The 18,398-nt window shown below is 54.2% G+C and overlaps 1 protein-coding gene across 3 annotated transcripts in view; it reads left to right on the forward strand.

The window, feature by feature from the left end:
• The first annotated feature begins 5,410 nt into the window (after positions 1-5,410).
• LRCOL1 (leucine rich colipase like 1) overlaps positions 5,411-18,398 on the forward strand; it is a 35,572-nt gene continuing 22,584 nt past the window's right edge. For 2 of the 3 annotated variants that reach the window (XR_005379046.1, XR_005379047.1), the window contains exons 1-6: positions 7,189-7,201; positions 7,317-7,442; positions 8,841-11,254; positions 11,364-11,566; positions 11,787-11,921; positions 12,146-12,246. Coding sequence is in view for 1 of the 3 variants with exons in the window: in XM_038574663.1 (XP_038430591.1) it covers positions 5,607-5,696; positions 7,076-7,201; positions 7,317-7,442; positions 7,525-7,647; positions 8,841-8,846 (471 nt within the window). In the remaining 2 variants the exon portion in view is untranslated. Of the gene's footprint in view, positions 5,697-7,075; positions 7,202-7,316; positions 7,443-7,524; positions 7,648-8,840; positions 11,255-11,363; positions 11,567-11,786; positions 11,922-12,145; positions 12,247-18,398 lie in introns of those variants that run through there. The other variant, XM_038574663.1, reaches the window with a different exon arrangement.

The raw sequence follows: 18,398 nt of genomic DNA on the forward strand, positions 1-18,398 counted from the left end.
GGGGGCCGTGAGTGCCCATTCTTCGAGTTTGGAACAACCATGGCCCCAGGGCTGTGGCCTGTGATTCACTGTATTGAGACACACATGTGCACTTGACCATTGCAGCCATTGCATTGTGTGCGGTTCAGGGGCGTTAAGCGCATTCACGCCTCTGTCAGCTGCCAACACCGTCCACCTCCAGGACTCTCTCATCTTTCCAGAAGGATGCTCTGTCCCCACTAAAGCCTGACCCCACCCAGACCCTGGCGTCCACCATCTACCCCGTGTCTGTGAGTCTGCCTGTGGCTCTGGGGCCCCCAGGTCAGTGGAGTCACGTGGTGTCTGCTGATGACCAGCTCCCTCCCTCAGCATCATGTCCTTGGGGCTCGTCTGGGTCGTGGCAGGTGTCAGAAGTTCCTTCCTTCTGAGGCTGAACCATAGTCCATTCTAGGGATGGACCCCGTTTTGTTCATCCTTCATCCTGGACACGTAGACGGTTCCCCACTCTTGGCTGTGGACAGTGGTGGGCTGGAGCTTCTCTGTGTGGACAGTGTGTTCCTGTGGGATGTGAACTGTGGGACGGATCAGGCACATCAGGCCCATTTTATAAACTGGTCTATGAACTTTTCAAGAACCCATGAAAAGGTCTGAGACTGTAAAGTCTCTTTTTTTATTTTTTAAAGATTTTATTCATCCATTCATGAGAGAGATAGAGACAGAGGCAGAGACACAGGCAGAGGGAGAAGCAGGCTCCATGCAGGGAGCCCAGTGTGGGACTCGATCCTGGGACTCCAGGATCACGCCCTGGTGCTCAACCGCTGAGTCACCCAGGCGTCCCAGTTTGAAACTTTATTTTTTTAAAAGATTTTTTAAATTTATTCATGAGAGACACACACACAGAGAGAGAGAGAGAGAGAGAGAGGCAGAGACACAGGCAGAGGGAGAAGCAGGCTCCCTTCAGGGAGCCCGATGTGGGACTCGATCCCGGGTGTCCAGGATGACACCCTGGGCTGCAGGCGGCGCTAAACCGCTGAGCCACCCGTGCTGCCCCAGTTTGAAACTTTAAAATGTTGAAGTTGTGATTCAGATTTAGCTTTTATATAGTTATAATACTTATATTCATTAGGTTTGATATGATATGGAAATAGGACTTTCAAAATTCATACAATGGCTATGGATTTGACCATTTATCTTCAAAACCATTTCTCCGACTCCATCGTCTGGTGTTATTTCTCCAGAACATGTGCTGAGGGACATCTGGGAGCTCTGACCTACAGTGAGGGAGCAGAGGGGTTCCTGTGCCTTTCCCACTGTCCCTCCAGCCCCTGGCTCATGGGGCTTACCCATCAGCAGAATGGGGTGCCGCCCAGCAGGTAAGCTCAACACAGGGACTGATGTGTCTACACCCCAGGAGGGGAATGCCCTGCCCATACCTTGATCTGGATGGCCCACCTCCAGGACAGGGAGGCATGAATGTCTACGGTTAACTTACCCTACTGGTGGTAGGATAAGTGAAGCCCCAGAGGACTGATGTAGATGTACCACATGATTGGTTAGGGCACTTATTTGGCTTCTCAGGTTGGTCCTGAGGTGGGGAGGCCATAGCCACTGGCCCAGTGCTGGTCATTCAGGGCCAGCTGAGAGACCATGGCCAGCGAACCGGCTGAAGCCAACCCGGGTTGGCTTCTGTAGTCTGGTGGTCAGAGTTCCACTTTCATGGATGGTCTGGCCATCGTCTGTTTGTATGTTCAGTCTTCTGGAACCAAAAGGCGGGCCTCGGGGTGCACTATGGAGATACTTGGTGGCCTCATATAAGAGCTATTTCTGAATGGTGTGAATGAGAGCCTGACCTCAGGGGCCTAGGAGTCTGGGAAATGCTGGTGGGAGCAACAGGTGGGCAGCCTCAGGATCCCCCATGACATCTGGGCCTGAGGCCACCCAGAAGGCCTTGCTCATGGTCACCATCCACTATGCTGGGCAGTGCGTGGGGAACCCCCAAACTCACATCAACCTGCTAGCAGGTGGGACCCACACTAGCACAGATGTGTCTCTTCTTTGCTGCTGCTTCTTTTGAGAGGAAAATATTTAAACACCATCACCAAACACATACTGAAATAGACCTTGAAGTTCTTTTGAAAAAGTAAAAAGTAAAAGACTAATGCCATGGTTTGTGCCAGGTCCAGTGGCTTCTCTCTTCTCTCTTCCTCTGTGTTTGTCATTCTTCAGCGACTGCGGATCAAATAGGCTAAGAGTTTATGCTACTGCATCTCCTTTGAAACCAATTAGCAAACTTGTGAATGAAATGCTCTAGCAGTGCTTTTGTTGTGTGTGGGCCACAGTTTATTGCAGATAAATTGAAGTATAAAATTATAGAAAACCCAAAACGCAGACAGGTGATGTATCCTGTGACTTGCTATTTTTGCTAAGAAAACTATAAATGGTGCTAACCTCCTCTTGCCTTTCTGAGATGTCTTGTGTTGCTGAATTTGTCCTTACGGGAATTTGCATTTCACACTGGCAACAGGTAATTCCTGGATATTTTTGTGGAGGAGAAATGATACTGTGCTGACACATATTGTAAGCACTCCGGGGAAGATGCTATCATTGGTTGTTCAGACCAGCAAGTGCTCCTGTGGGTGTGAGATGAGTGGGAGGTAAACCAGAGTCACCGTGGCCCCCTCCCTGATGCTTGCTCCCCTACCCCAGCACCTCTGCCTGGCTCTGGCTCCAGAGTCTCCTCATGACCTTCCTATCCATTGGAGCCTGCCCCCATCAAGACGTCACCGGGCAGCCCTGTGCCCTCTCCACCATCTTGCTCTGCCCCCAGGCTGTCCTCCTCCATCTATGTCCTCTCCGAGCATGTAGGCCCCCGTGTGTCTGCCTTTCTCCTAGGGGGATTCTGTGTTTCTGAGTACGGGCCAGCCCAGGGGACAACTTGTCTTGCAGTTGGGGGTGATCCCGGCCTCAGGACCTGAATAGTCTGGGAAGCTTAGCAAACAGAATGCCACTGTGCTTTGCAGCATACGTGACCCCAGCAACGAACTAAGGGGTAAAATGAGCATGGCTTCACTGGAATCATCTGGAAACCACACCAGTGGGACACCACCTCTCACCTCATAGACAGGGAAACAGGGTCCAGAAAGGCTCAGCTGTCCCTCACAAGTCCCCACAGTGAATGAGGGAACCTGGGATGGGCACACCAAGGTCTGAGTTTGAGACTCCAGGGCCTTGACTTGGGGGCTGGCAGTCCTGAAGGGAGCCCTGCCACGGGTGCAGGAAGACAAATTCCAGGAGAGGTTCTGGAATGTGGACGAGGGGGCGGGGAGAGCATAGGCCTGGGGTAGAGGTTCAGAGTTGAGTTGTGGGGGGCACCCAGTCCTGCACCACAGGGCTTTGGGAGACAGCGTGTGGGGGTTCTGAGGCATCAGTGTCAGAACGCTTCCCAAGGCTCTGACCTCTGGAAGGTATTGGAAAGAATGGGGGGAGAAGGCTGATGGACTCCAGGTTGTACTATGGGATGATGGAATGCTCTGGAACTAGATAGAGGAGGTGGCTGTGCAACATTAAGAATGCACTACATGGAGGTGCCTAGGGGGCTCAGTCAGTGAAGCATCCAACTCAGTTTTGGCTCTGCCCGCATTGGGCTCCACACTCAGCAGGGAGTCTGCTTGGGATGCTCTCCCTCTTTCTCCTCTCCTCCTCCCTGCACTTGCTCTCCGTGCTCCTGCTCTCTCTCTCTCCAAGTGAATAAGTGAATCTCAAAAAAAAAAAAAAAAAAAAAAGGGGGCAGCAGCCCAGGTGGCTCAGCAGTTTAGCGCCACCTTCAGCCCTGGGTGTGATCCTGGAGACCCGGGATCGAGTCCCATGTCAGGCTCCCTGCATGGAGCCTACTTCTCCTTCTGCCTCTCTCTCTCTCTGTGTCTTTCATGAATAAATAAAATATTTATTAAAAAAGAAAAAAAGAAAAAGCACCAAATGCCACTAAATTGTTGATTCTCTTTTTAAAAATTTTAAAAAGATATGTATTTGAGACAGAGAGTGTGCATGTGAGAGAGCACGAGTCAAGGAATGGCTGAGGCCGAGGGAGAAGCAGACTCCCCACTGAGCAGGCAGCCTGATGCGGGGCTCCCTGAGGTCATGACCTTAGCTGAAGGCAGACACTTCACTGATTGAGCCACCCAGGCACCCTGAATTGTTCACTTTCAAATGGTTGACTTTATGTTATGTGACTATCACCTCAATTAATTGAGAGAGAGCGTGCCCTTGTGCCACACAGGGGAGGAGCTGAGGGAGAGGGAGAACCCCAAGCAGTCTCCCTGCTGAGTGCGGAGATAGGTACAGAACTCGACCTTGCAACCCTGAGATCACGACCTGAGCCAAAACCAAGGGTCAGATGTTTCACTGACTGAGCCACCCAGGTGCCTCAATATCACTTTATTTTAAAAAATAAAAGAATGAGAGGCAAAAATGAGATCCAAACTGTCAGCTTTATGAATGACCAGGCAACCAGCCAAACACCTTCAGGTGGGTGCAGCTCAGGCTTCGATCTGAGGCTAACCTGGGATCCTAACCCACATGCAGGACAGGAGAGTCACCTGCGCCCACTTCCCCAACCTGCAGGTGCCCCTCCCCGCCCTCACACAGCACGACTGTGGGCAAGTACTGCCTACCTGTGGGGGAGACAGGAGCTGGACTGAGCAGGGAGCTCAGCAGTGAGGCTCTCAGGGGCCCTGGGTGCTCTCTAACACCAGAGAGCTTCCTGTTTCACTCAGAGACTCAGAAATCAGTTCCTGGAGAAAGGGATGTTGAAAATTCATTTTCCATTCAATGATAGAGATTTGCTATCAAGCCATAGAAGACACAGGGAGGAACCTTAAGTGGGCATTGATGAGTGCAGGAAGCCAGTCTAGTCTGGAAGGGCTGCATTTGGATGGTATCAACTCTAGGACATTGGGGACCAAAGAAGATGCCCCCCAATCCGTGGTTGCCAGGGTGTCGTGGGCAGGAGGAACAGGTGCAACACTCTGTGTGCTAATGTGCTGGCATTTGTCCCACACACAGAACATCCAGTACCTGGAGCAAGCCTAGGCAGCAGTGGCCTTGGGGTTGTAATAATCGCCCACGTGAGTTAATATGACGGAAATAGGCAGGGGGCGTGGGCTCTATGGGAACTCACCGTGCCTTTTTTTTTAAGATTTTAAATAAATATTTATTCATGACAGACAAAGAAAGAGAGAGAGAGAGAGAGAGAGAGATTGTGTGAGAGAGAGAGAGAGAGAGAGAGAGAGAGAGAGAGACACAGGCAGAGGGAGAAGCAGGCTCCATGCAGGGAGCCCGACGTGGGAATCGATCCCGGATCTCCAGGATCACACCCCGGCGGAAGGCGGCGCTAAACCGCTGAGCCACCAGGGCTGCCCTCACCGTGCTTTTTGCACAATTTTTCTGTAAACTTAAAACTGCTCTAGAAAATACCATCTATTAATTTTTAAGAATTTATTTTGCAAAAAAAAAAGGAATCTATTTTGCAAGAGAAAGATTGGGCAGGGGTGGGGGAAGGTTGTGGGTGTCCACCCGAGGGCTGTGGGGACAGGGCTGGCTGTCTGGGGCGCTGGCTAGCCGTGAGCCCAATGGCGTGTGCTGGGCATCTGGTCTTGCTGCTCCTCCTCCTGCCCACATCCATGGCCTGGAGGACCAGGATCCCGTTCCTGTCCCATAAGGTAAGTGTACACCCCACAGCGTTGCACCAGCGGAGGCGCCCCCCTCACGGGCTCTCTGGGGCTCCCAGCTCCTTTCCTGCAGGTGCATGCCCCCCATCCACCGAGTCTCATCTGGGCTCTTGAAAAGAGGGTAACTGGGAGCACGTCCCCTTCCCCAGGCATCTGGGTATCCAGAACGCCTGATTCTGGTGCCCAGGACTCCAACACCAAATCCAGGCCAGACGGCATGTGGAGGAGGTGGGGTGGGAGCAGAGCAAGGGTCTCTACTGGGAGGGGGGTGGGCAACATGGGAGTGCCCGTCCTGCTGTCCCTCCTCACCTCCCTGCTGCACATGGTGGTCAGCCTGCTGGAGGCCGCACTGCAAACAGGGCAGCTGGTGTCTGGCCGCAGGGCTGAGCTTCCTCCTCTGGCCGCTTCTCACCGCAAAGCCGCCTCACCCCCATCCCTGAGTGCCTTCCCCAGCTTCAATTGCACTAAGATTTTCAAAACCAAACAAATTTTTCCTGTGTGAAAACGCGAGGAGGCAGCAGCCCCATGTGCTCTGGGGCCCTGGGCCCACTAGCCCTGTAGGGAGACCCCTGAGCTCCATTGGCTGCTACTGACTGTGTTCAGGGCTCTGCCCTGCATGCCCCTCCCCTGGAGCATGGGCAAGTGTGTGAGGCCCCTGCCCATGCTACAGGGCCCCCCACCTCCAGCAACAGACCTGTGAGGAGGCAGGTAGGAAGTGCTGTACCCAGGGTACAATGGCACCACTCTGTGCTCAGCACATTTTGTTTTGCTTTGGAAAATACACCTGTTTTTCATTTAAAAGTTGCTATTTATGTCAACAATGGACGAGGATACTACTTTTAAGTAAGTTTATGCAAAGCTTCTCTCAGAGTTAGTGCCTATGCCGGAAAATTCAGTAGGTAGAACCCACACCAACAACAGTTTTGGGGCCCTTAGTAACTTTTTGAGTTTGCAAAGGAATTTTGACACCAGAAGTTTGAGAACTTTGATCAAAGGCTTTGAGAGCAGGTGGCCTCCAGGGGGTGGGGTGGGGCCCCAGACACAGCTCTGGGCTGGCTCTGTGACCCCAGGAGGCACCTGCCCTCTCTGAGCCTGTAAAGCCATGAGAGACAGTCTCCTTCCTGCCCTGCTCCTCCTTCACTCTTCTTCTGTACCTCAGTTTACCCTCCTGTCCAGGTAGCTCACAAGATACAGACCGTGTTAGCTCCCTTCCTCTCCCTTTCCTTTGGCTCGCCCAGCCATCTGACCCACCAGGTGAGAAATATTCCAGGAAACTTGAAGGAACACAGAGAGAAGGGGACAGTGTTCTTACATTGAGCCGCCCTGGAGGGAAGCTGGGTCTATATATCACCTGGTGCTCGGCCTTGCAGGGGATTGGGGAAGCCTGCGAGGGTCACTCAGAGTGCCAGAGCCACTGCTGCGTCACCAATAGCCTGAACCCGCGGACATTCTGCACTTCCAGGACCATCTTCCTCAAGTGCTTGTCCTGGCAGAAGGTGTGTTGGAGCAGGGTGGCCAGGGTGAGGAGGGGAGAGGGCCCTCCTGCCCAGAGCCACCCTGGGAGGGGGGAGGGTGGCTAGTAGAGAGAACCAGGTCTCCATTTCCTGGTAGCCCAATAGCCACACCTGCTCTGAGCATTCGGAGTGCCAGAGCAACTGCTGTGTCACCACCAATGACAGCATGAGGATGTTCTGCAAGCCCAAGACTATTTTCCTACAGTGTATACCTTGGCGCAAGGTGAGTCAAAAGATGAGCCACGACAGGTAGGGGCAAGGCGAGAGTGGGGGGCAAGTGCCAGGCTCCTGCTCTGCATCCCCAGCCCAACGGGCATGACTGCACTGACCACACTGAGTGCAGAAGCCAGTGCTGCATCATGCCGAATGAGGTCAGCCACCACCGGTGCATCCCCCGGAGTGGGCTCCTGGCCCAGTGCCTGCCCATGGTGAGTCCCCTTCACACGTGAGATGGAGGTGCTTCCCGGAGGAGGGAGCCTTGATTTGCCTGAGGTCCTGCAGCGAGTAAACATGGCTCTGTCTCCAAACCCACTGGTTGTCCCCCTCCAGGAGAGACAGCCACCTGCTGTCTGGAGATTGGCCTCCATGTCCATTTCCTTGAGCAGGAAAGTATGGGTGAGGCCCCAGAAAAGCAAACAGGTCATGGGCAGAATGAGGTTTGCAAGTCTGCCAGGGTTCCAATAGGAAACATGTGCCACCTGCCATTAGATGTGTGGCGGGGTGGTGAACCCAAGGCACCAGGCAGCATCAGGATTTGCAACAGTGGGGTTGAGGGGTCCCAAGTGGAGGTCTCTCCAGAGCTGCTCTCTCCTTCTACCCTACCTCCTTCTGGACCTTTGTGATACCTGAACAGTAACTAGAAAACCAGAAGGACGGAGGTCAAGTGATGCAGCCCCAGAGGTCAGCCTCCGAGGGCACAAGACATGCATAGTGCCCTGGAGACCGCGGCAGCAGGCATGTGGGGACATGGGCAAATGAAAATTGAGGCAGGGGGTCAGAGTCAGGGTGATGGTGGTAGAAACATGGGAATGAAGATGGGGGGACAGAGGTGGGAGTGTCAGAGACAGTGGGAGGATGGGGGGTGGCTTTGGGAGACAAAGGAACAGATGGCAATGCGGAGGGTTGGAGATGGCAAGGGGGTTGCTGACAGAACACACGGGGACAGTGCCATGTGGGTGTTTAAGTACATGGTTTGATGCTGGAATCTGAAACTTCCTTCAGGTCATAAAGGGGTCTGTGCTCCCACAGGTCAAGGACCACATATTTGAGCACGTAACCATGTCTAGCCAAGTGTGGTATCAGCTCCTATGGTAGCACCAGGCACAGCAGGTGTTAAATGCTGGATGTGGAAATGTGTTAAATGCTGGATGCCTCCTGCTGCCCTTGCCCCAGGGGAACTGAATGCATTGGTGAGGATGGGACAGCTGCTGGAGCCTTGCGGGCCCCATGTCCCACAGTCAGTGACACCAAGCTGCATTGAAGGGCCAGCATGGACCTGGGGGAAGCTCACCCTGGGTCTCATGCCTGAGTTTCACTGGAAGCTTGGCTGGTGGCTCAGAGCTGCTCTCTCTCTGGGCTGTGAAAGCTTGTAGGTACCAGACACATATGTCCCCTCTCCTAGTGGTGAACTCCTGAGGCCAATAGTGGGAAGTGTCTCTGAGGACAAATCACAGCCACTGGAACCCGCAGCTTAATGGCTTCGCATCAATAAACACTGCTGACCGACTGAACGTGTTGTGTCACTTCCATTTCCCCCCAGACAACAAAGGTAAGAAAAACAATCTGTGGATTCCTGAGAAGGTGAGTCTAGTCTGAGATCAAGTCGTAACTGGAAGGGAAAGAGCCAGAGCTGCACCGTTTAAGCCGCGCCGTGACAAGCCCTGCCCAAGCACACAGCCTCTTGTCTGTGCAAGTCTATTCATTGTTCCAAACTGAAAAGGCTCCCTAAGCATTGCTGGCGGATGTGAAACACGGTATAAGGGCAGATTGGCGCTGAGGACTCCCTGGAGGGACACCTGCTTCCCTGGGTCACTTCTCCTTCCCCCTTTGGCCTGAGTTTATGCAGCATCTCCTGGAGCAGATGCCCCAGCTGACTGACCCATCCCCACCAGCGGCTTCTTCGTGTTCCCAGTCCCTAGGACCTTAGTGTGTTGCCTGGAGAACCGTCTTCTGAGGCTTCCATTTCCCACACCTGCTGACATCAGACTTCTTGTCTGGGCTCCATCAGAAATAATTATCTCGTTCCTCTTCTCCTCCTCCTCCTCTCTCTTGCTCCTTCCCCTTCCCCTCCTCCCCTCCCTCTTCCCATGTCCTCCCCTTCCTCTCCTTCGCCAGCTGTCGGGGCAGAGGTGGAGGGGATGACGATCCTGAGATCCTGACGGTCCCGTGCTTACACTGGCCCCCACTGCCCAGAGTCACTTCTCCATGCCTGTATTTCTAGCAGCTAAACATAGTTCCTAAATTGTACCATCCAAAAGACAAGCTCCCTTTTATTGAAGATTTGGAAGAGATTTCTCTGTCCTTAACTGCACCCGATGAAGGCTTGCATTTAGAGGTCACAGTGGGTGAAAAGACATGTAACATGGAAGTTGCCTCCCGGGCTGAGGCACCACCAGAGCCCAGCTGAGAATGGCCGGCTGCTCAGGCCCACAGGAAGGCCTGGCCCTGAAACGGGGTCTCTGAGCAGGCTCCTGGGGCAGCATCCCTGACCCCAGCATCCCCCCAGGGCCCACGGGCAAGGTAGCCTGGCAGCCACCTCAATGAAGGCACAGCTGGAGGCCCACAGATGGTGAGCCAATTGCCTGTGGGCAGGGACCACAGGCCTGGGGTGGCCTGGACCTAAGAGGGCAGCTGATGCAGAGCGTGGGCCCGGAGATGCCTCAGAGAGATGCTTGGCATCGGCAGATCCGAGCCCGATCCGAGCCCGATCCCACACATGGGGCAGATGGGCCCTGAAGCCAGAGCTGGAGCCATCTGGACTGCCTGTGCCGCCAGGGCCAAGGGGACACCTGGGCACCTCCTTTGCTGCAGAGGCCTGGCCCCTCACGGACAGGTAGCCCACCTGGGGACCACGTGCCACCTCGAAGACCATCCCGGAGTGGGATCCGTCCACGCAGAGGCCGGTCCAGTGCTCTGAGGTCGACCCCAAGCTCCATGGGACTGGGGAGCCCCCTAAGCCCAAGGGGGGCAGGCAAGGGGCAGAGGGCAAGGGGCAGAGGGCAGGGTACAAGAGCGCAGGGGCAGCAGCTGGGAGACCAGGGACAGGGCAGCTGTAGGAAGAGGCTGGATCACAGGACAAAGCTATGGGGGCACATGGAATTGGCCTCGTTAAAAGTCTAATAACACAGTGGCACATATGTCCCTGAAAAGCCGATTGGGACACAACTGCCCTAGGTTTCCAGCCTCGGGTGGGGTGATGGTGAATCCTCCCACAGAGAGACCCGGGGAGCCTTGAAGGCTGGAGAAGCCGGAGACCCATTGGGACACAAGCCAGGAGGAGACAGGCTGCTGCCACATGAAAGCCGCCAGCTTAGAAGGAGCCTCGGAGTTGGGGCCCTTCCACCTGGAAGGCAATCAGGGTGGTGTGGGTGTGGATGGAGCCCCCAGGCACAGAGGGACCCGGCTTCCAGGGCACAGGAGAAGGGGCCCCTACCGTGCATACGCGAGCCACGCAGGTATGGGGATCCAGGGACCCAGGAGAGTGTGAGTGTGAGGAGCAGCCCCGGGGGTCCGATCCTCAGGCCCAGGCCAGCCAGCTGTGCCCGTGTCTCCCCCAGAGGTCACCCGGAGGGGCTGGGGTGGCCCGCGGCGTGCTTCCCAGCAAGAGACCCCTGGGAGGCTCGATGCTCAGGAACCTGGGACACCCTCAGGCAGCAGCTGCAGGCAGGCTCGGCACCATTACAGGCTGTCATCCCACAAAGTGTTTGGGGGGGATCTTTTATTCCAGAGGCTGTGGGGTGATGGCAGCTCTCCCGCACCTCCGCACGTCCGCAGGGCCTCAGCTGGCTGCCCGGGTCAGGGGCGCCCACGACGCAGGTGCTAGAGTGTGGGGTGGCGGCGCCCCCAGGCTCCAGGGTCATGGCCCACACACTCTGCCCACTTGCAAGCCTGCACCTGCGCACACGGCTGTGCGTGTCCCTTTCAGCTGGAGCTGGAGGAGCCGGGACCGTGTGGCCAGGTGGGCCTGAGTCCACGACTGTGTTGTCTTTCTGTGAGAGACAACTGGCGCCTGGAGGTGGGGAGAAGGCAGGGACTTCCTTCCGCAGCCAGCGCACATGGGCTGTCAGCAGATGAGAGCCACTGCTCAGAATCCTTGCTGGGCTTTGACCCCAACGACTCACTGTCAAGGTAGGAGGCTCAGAGCAGGCTTCAGGGCCCCACTGCCACTGGGGGACTGGTGGGAGCGTACTGTGTGGGGACAGGATGTGGGGGGCCGCGTGGCCCGCAGCTTGGAACACACCGCATGGCTGGAGAAGCTGGGTCTCTGGGGTGGGTGGTCGGATGCCCCTTCCAACGACCTCCTGCACATTCTCCCGAGGTTGTGGTGGGGATGGGGGTGGGGGGTCAGGGCTGCTTTGCCAGGACACGGCCTGGTGGCTGCAGGAATAGCCCCTCAAGGACACACGTGGAGCCTTGATACCTGGGAAGCCCGGACCCACCAGGCAGCCAGTCCAGACGGGGGCTGAGCTTGGCCACTTGAAAGGTACATCTAAGGTTGGCGGGGGGGCTCCCCACGGCCTGGAGGCTGTGTGTGTGGTTCCACCCCCACCCCAGCTCCCCAGGGCGGGCTGACGGGGCGCCTACTGAACATGCTCCAGCCACACACGCGGGTGCCTGGAGGGGCCTGTTCGCGAGTAGCCACTGGGGAGATGGCATCTGCCTATTTCCAAGGGCCAATCCACACAAATTCATCTCTGCCCCACGAAGGCAGAGTGGAGGGATCTCGAAGCCTTGCAAGGACTGGCTCCAGAGTGCTGACCATGGTATCCTCGAGGAGAGGCACCTGGGTCTCGTGTGCTGCAGAAACAGTGAGTCCATCTGGGGACGGACTTGCCCCCATTTCCCTGCTGCCTCAAAGGAATTTCAGGGGAGGGGGCTCCATGGTTGATGCAATGCATAGGTGGTGGGAGGTGGGCGCTGGCTCCTAGGGCAGTGACAGCGTGAGTGATGTGCCTGGGTGAGCCTCCCAGGTCAGGGGACCAGGAGCCTGGGACAGGGCCAGGCCGGCGGGGTCGGGACACAGGAGACACCTGTGTGGACCCCATCTAAGCCCGAACCTGCATGAAGGCACTTATCCCCTCTGAGGTCTGCGGGGTTTCAGGGCCGATGATGCTCAGGTTGCTGGTCTTTGCCATCCACGTCGCCTTGTTGTTGCTGTTGTTTCCGTGATACGTTTTTGTAAGGTTTCAATTGCAGTGTAGCTAACATGCGGTGTTGTGTTAGTTTGGGGCGCACAGTGTAGAGGCTCAGCACTTCCACACATCCCTCCGTGCTCCCCAGGGTCCCTGTGTGCTTCATCCCCTGGACCTGGTGCACGCTCCCCCCTCCTCCCCCTGCTGACCAGAGTTCCTACACGGAAGGGTCTGTTTCCTGGATTGCTCCTCGTCTTTCCTTTGCTTGTTTTGTTTCTAGAATTCCACACACGAGCGAGAGCATGTGTATTTCTCTTCCTTTGACCTACTTCACTTAGAACGATACCTGCTAGGTCCATTCACGTTGTCGCAAATGGCAAGATCTCACCCTTTCTGAGGGCTACTATCCCCGCGTGTATACACACCACCTCTTCTTTATCCATCCGTCTGTCCACAGACACCTGAGCTGCTTTGCCACATCTTGGTCACTGCAGGCAGTGCTGCAAAAACGTTGCGATGCATGTATCCCTTTCAATGATTGATTTTGTATTCTTTGGGTAAATGCCCAGAAATGTGATTACTGGATTCTAGGGTAGCTCTATTGTTAACTTTCTGAGGAACCTCCACACTGTTTCCCAGAGTGGCTGCGCCAGTTTGCATTCCCACCAGCGGTGCACGAGGGCTCCCCTTTGTCCGCCTCCTCTCCAACACCTGTTGTTTCCTGTGTTGTTGATTCTGGCCATCCTGACAGGTGTGAGGTGATACTGTGGTTTTGCTTTGTATTTCCCTGGTGATGAGCATCTTCTTCAACAGACACATGCCTGTTGGCCATCCACATGTCTTTTTTGGACAAATGTCTGTTCATGTCTTCTGCCCATTTTTAAATTAGATTATTTGCTTTTTGGGGTATCGAGTTGTATCAGTTATTTTTTGGATACTAGCCCTTTATCAGACATGTGCTTTCCAAATATCTTCTCCCATTCCTTGGTTGTCTTTTAATTTCGTTGACTATTTCCTTCACTGTGCAGAGCTTTTTATTTTGATGAAGTCCCAATAGTTCATTTTTGCTTTTGTTTCCCTTGCCTCAGGAGACGCATCTAGAAGGACGTTGCTACCGCCAGTGTCAGAGAAGTTACTGCCTGTGTCCTCTTCTAGGATTTTGATGGATTCTTGTCTCATATTTAGATCTTTGATCCATTTTGAAGTTACTTTTGTGTATGGTGTAAGAAAGTGGTCCAGTTTCATTCTTCTGCATGTCCAGGTTCCCCAGCACCATTGTGGGAGAGATTGTGTTTTTCTCATAGGATATTCTTTCCTGCTTTGTTGAAGATGAGTTCTCCATTCCGTTCCATTGATCTCTGTGTCTGTTTTTGTGCCAATACCATAGTGTTTTGATCACTACAGCTTTGTAATATAACTTGAAGTCTGGAATTGTGATGCCACCAGCTTTGGCTTTCTTTTTCAACATTCCTTTGGCTATTGAAGGTCTTTCCTCGTTCCATACAAATTTTAGGATTGCTTGTTCTACCTCTGTGAAAGATGCTGTTGGTATTTTGATAGGGGTTGCATTGAATGTGTGGATGGTCTTGGGTAGTAGAGGCATTTCAAGAATATTTGTTCTTCAACTCATGAGCATGGAAGGCCTTTCCATTTGCTTATCTTGAATTTCTTTCATCAGCGCTTTCTGGTTCTCAGAATAGAGGTCTTTCACTCTTTGGTTAAATTTATTTTAGATGTTTTATTGTGTTTGGTGCAATTGTAGACGGTATTGTTTTAATTTCATGGGATCCCTGGGTGGCGCAGCGGTTTGGCGCCTGCCTTTGGCCCAGGGCGCGTTCCTGGAGACCCGGGATCGAATCCCACATCGGGCTCCCGGTGCATGGAGCCTGCTTCTCCCTCTGCCTCTGTCTCTGCCTCTCTCTCTCTCTCTCTGTGACTATCATAAATAAATAAAAATTAAAAAAAAATAATTTCATGTTCTGCTGCTTCATTATTGGTATATAGGAAAGCAACAGGGTTCTGTATATTTATTCTGTATCCCGCAACTTTCCTGAAAGCATGTGTCCGTTCTAATAGTTTTTTGGTGGAGTCTAGGGTGTCCCCGTTCTATCAAAGCCTGGACATAGTGTCCGCAGATCAAGGGTTAATGATCTAATCATGACTGTTGGTCTGCAAGCTCCTGGGAGCTTCCCAGATGTAATGTGAACCCGGCCGCTGCTCTGAGGACAGGGAGAGAGCAAAGAAACAGACAGGCCCCTCCAGATTGGTAGGTGGCAGTCTGGAGAAGCCAGGGAACTCACAGACGTGGCTTGTCTTGGGCAGCAGCGAGACAGGTAGATCTCCACACTCCCTGCCACCTCTTAGAGGTTTGCGCAGAGCCCGGAACTGGGCTCAGTCACGTCTACCGTCCAGAGGGTCTCAACGCCACATCACTGTCTTAGGGCCCCATCCTTGGAGCAGCCACTGGGAGTTGGGAGGGCAAGGAAACCCACATTCCAAGGACAGGGGAGAGGTGGGGAGCCTCTGATTGCCTGGGTCCGGGTCACGGCCTCTCTGACCTTTCCCAGCACCTACCCCTCGTGCCTGGCTCTTACAACCTCACGTGAAACCTCTGTTCTGCAGTGGGCCCTGAGGGGCCAGGAAGGGCTTTCACGAGCACGGAGATGCCTCCTGTGGCAGCTGTCCTGCTGTGTTGCAGGCAGAGGCCACAGCAGTGATACAGGTGCATCCAGGAGAAAGCACAGAGAAGACAGCAATTCCCCAAATGAGCAACGACTTTCCCACCAAGAGGCTCATGATCCCAACCACTGATTTATGGAATCACTCAGGGCGCTCCCTGCTCCTCATGAGGTCCGAGAAACATGATACAGTAGCAGGCTCTGTCAGGCGCCAACCTGCAAGATTCTGCTTGGATAATGACACCGGTGCCTCCTTGCGAGGCAGCGGTGATGTCCAAGGCCATTCGATTTGGGAGGATAGCTGTTCTCATTAGAGATGCTTGGGTGTTCAGTAAAGACAGACTTTCTGGCCACCCCTCAAGGCTCACTGAATAAATTCAGTCAGGGCCGTCTGTGCTGCAAAGTCTGCAGACCGATGGAGTAAACAACGACGGCATCCAGGGGATCCTGCCGTCAAAGACAGAGTGTGTTCACCCGGCCTTCAGGAGAGGGGGCTTGTCAACTGTTGTGCCCATGGGGCAGATTCTCCCCTGTGCCTAGGGGAACCCCAGGGTGCAGCGGCCCAACCACCCAGGTGGGAGCCATGACCAAAGATTTGTGCACAAAACCGTGGAGGCCCATTAGGGGCCGCCCTCTAAATACCCGGGTGATGGGACCAGTCAGTGCCAAGCAGTCACTCTCCCTTCATCTGACAGGGTCGCTACAGTCCCAGGGGTGCCCATCCCACATGTCTGGTACAATTGGGTGGCTTCTGTTTAGAGTGACTTTTCTGTTCCCAACATAGGGGTGACTGGGTGTGCTGATGTCTCTAACCCAGAGGAAGCTACATAAATCCATTCCAATTCTGAGCATAGCCAATCATGACTCTGATGGAAGACTTTCTGGAACCTTCCAGCGAGCAATCTGTTGGGCGGCCTTCATAGTGTGTTTGACAGGAAAACAATACCCATACCAGTGTTATGGACACGCTATTGGTCATATTAGATGACCAGGGTGCTAGTCCTCCCTGTTCTTGCTTAATGCCCTCCAGCCTCTCCCCGGAGGGGTAATACCCACCAGGACTCCCACCCTCTCCCCTCTTCTGACGGTGTGCGTTCCATGGCAGCTCTAGTGTGTTTCAGTAGGTCTGGCTGCAGCAAGACAGTGAGATTCCAGCAGAGACTGGGTAGTTTCCCTTCAACCAGGGGTGGGAAATGCCTGGTCTATCCCAGTGGGACTTCCCAGTACAAATTCCAGAGCCTCGCTCCTTTCCAGGTGTGATGGGGCTTCCTGTCCTCAGCAGCAGAGCGTGTGGATCCTCCTGGGGAGTCAGGGCATTGATTGTGTCCTGCAGCTTCCATAGGTTTATGGAACTGGGTGCCTCAGTGGGAATTCCCATCTGGCACACGGGGCAACGGGCCCTACTGGTTGACCCTTCTGACGTAGTAAAGCCTGGACAGTATTGTGGTCCACCTGGCCAAGATGGTTTACCTGTCAGTGATTTACTCTGCTGTTCTCATATTCCACTGTTCCTTCCTACCAGCCCTGATGCTGTGGTTATAGGACAGATGGATGCTCCGTGCACTGTCACGTTCCTTCCCCCACTCTTACACATTATGATCCTCGCAGGGTCAACCGTCCATCACCCATACATGGCACCCAGCTTCCCTAGTGGGGCAGCCTGGTTTGCACAGTGATGGGGAAAGCTTGGGTGAGGCCAGATGCAGTGTCCACACAAACCAAGGCACATTTAGCACCCTCACTCAGAGGGAGGGGTCACGAGAATCCATTTGCCAAGCCCACCCCAGGTGGGGACTTCATGGATGATCCTGGAATCCCTTCGCAGCTGCCCTGGGCATTGTTGAGAACACACGGGACGTGGTGATACTGCGGTAACCCGGTCACTGTACTTCCAGGGCAGTCTGCATCGGTAGCTCTGGGCCACCCCGTCAGGCACTGAGGTGGCCACTCTGCCTATGTCCCCAGTCTGCTGTCTCTGCTGAAGAGTCTGTTAGCCGGCGCTGAGCCTCAGCGGGGGCGTCTGCTGCCTGATGGCCGGGAGCTGTCAGAGCCTTATGAGCTGGGATACGAAAACAGTGAGGATCACCTCAGGCTCCTGCAGATGGACCTGCATGTCCCTCCACGTATCCTAGCCCCAGAGCGGCTTATCAGTGATTATTCACCCCCTTGGCTCCCACTGTCCAAGCTGCGGGGTTCATCCCTCTAGCACAGTGGGGGACCGGCCAGGCTCACGTTTTACCAGCAGGCCAGCGATCCCGAGTCTAGCCGGGGCTGAGCAGCCTGCTGTGGCCTGTTCCTGTTTCCATCCATAGGGTCCCATTGTTTGCTGAGTGGTGACTGCTGTCCGGGTGGTAGACTGCATGGATTAGACCCATTTTACAGGCATCAGCCAGGATTTCCATGCTTCCTCTCCTAGGCTACAGGGATGCCCCAGGAGGAGGGCCCAGGATATCCGGAGGATCTACGCACTCTGTGGAGCTCAGCGGCTCCCACATTTCTAGGACAGTAGGCTGGCAGACAGGTGCGCCTCCGCTGCAAATGGGTCTGACCCTTCGTCACAGTGGGAGTTTCAGCCATGGTGGAGGTTTGTCAATGGGACATGCCCTCACCCCACTCGTTGACAGGCAGGGAAGCTCCTACAAAATGAGCCGTTCCCTAGTGAGAGGCTCTACGTGGAGGAGTGCTGTCTACACTGCTCGGAGGTAGTGATCTGCGGAAGTATGTTGGCTTTCTGCCCCCTCCAGATCTGAGACCAAAGTCCAAGAGGCTCTTAGTTTCTCTTGTTTCTGCTGCGGCGCCAGCCCATGGCACCCGGAGTCACGGGCACATCTAACTCAAGTGGCAACCCTGTTTGGGAGATACGTGTACGCACAGATCAGTGTCACCCTACTTTTATTTATTTATTTTTATTTTTTTTTATTTATTTTTTTAAGTTTTTTATTTATTTATGATAGTCACAGAGAGAGAAAGAGAGGCAGAGACATAGGCAGAGGGAGAAGCAGGCTCCATGCACCGGGAGCCCGGCGTGGGATTCAATCCCGGGTCTCCAGGATCGCACCCTGGGCCAAAGGCAGGCGCCAAACCGCTGCGCCACCCAGGGATCCCACCCTACTTTTTTTTTTTTTTTAATTTTTTTTTATTTATTTATTT

The sequence above is a fragment of the Canis lupus genome, chromosome 26, assembly GCF_011100685.1.
Source record: "Canis lupus familiaris isolate Mischka breed German Shepherd chromosome 26, alternate assembly UU_Cfam_GSD_1.0, whole genome shotgun sequence".
Classification (NCBI taxonomy): domain Eukaryota; kingdom Metazoa; phylum Chordata; class Mammalia; order Carnivora; family Canidae; genus Canis; species Canis lupus.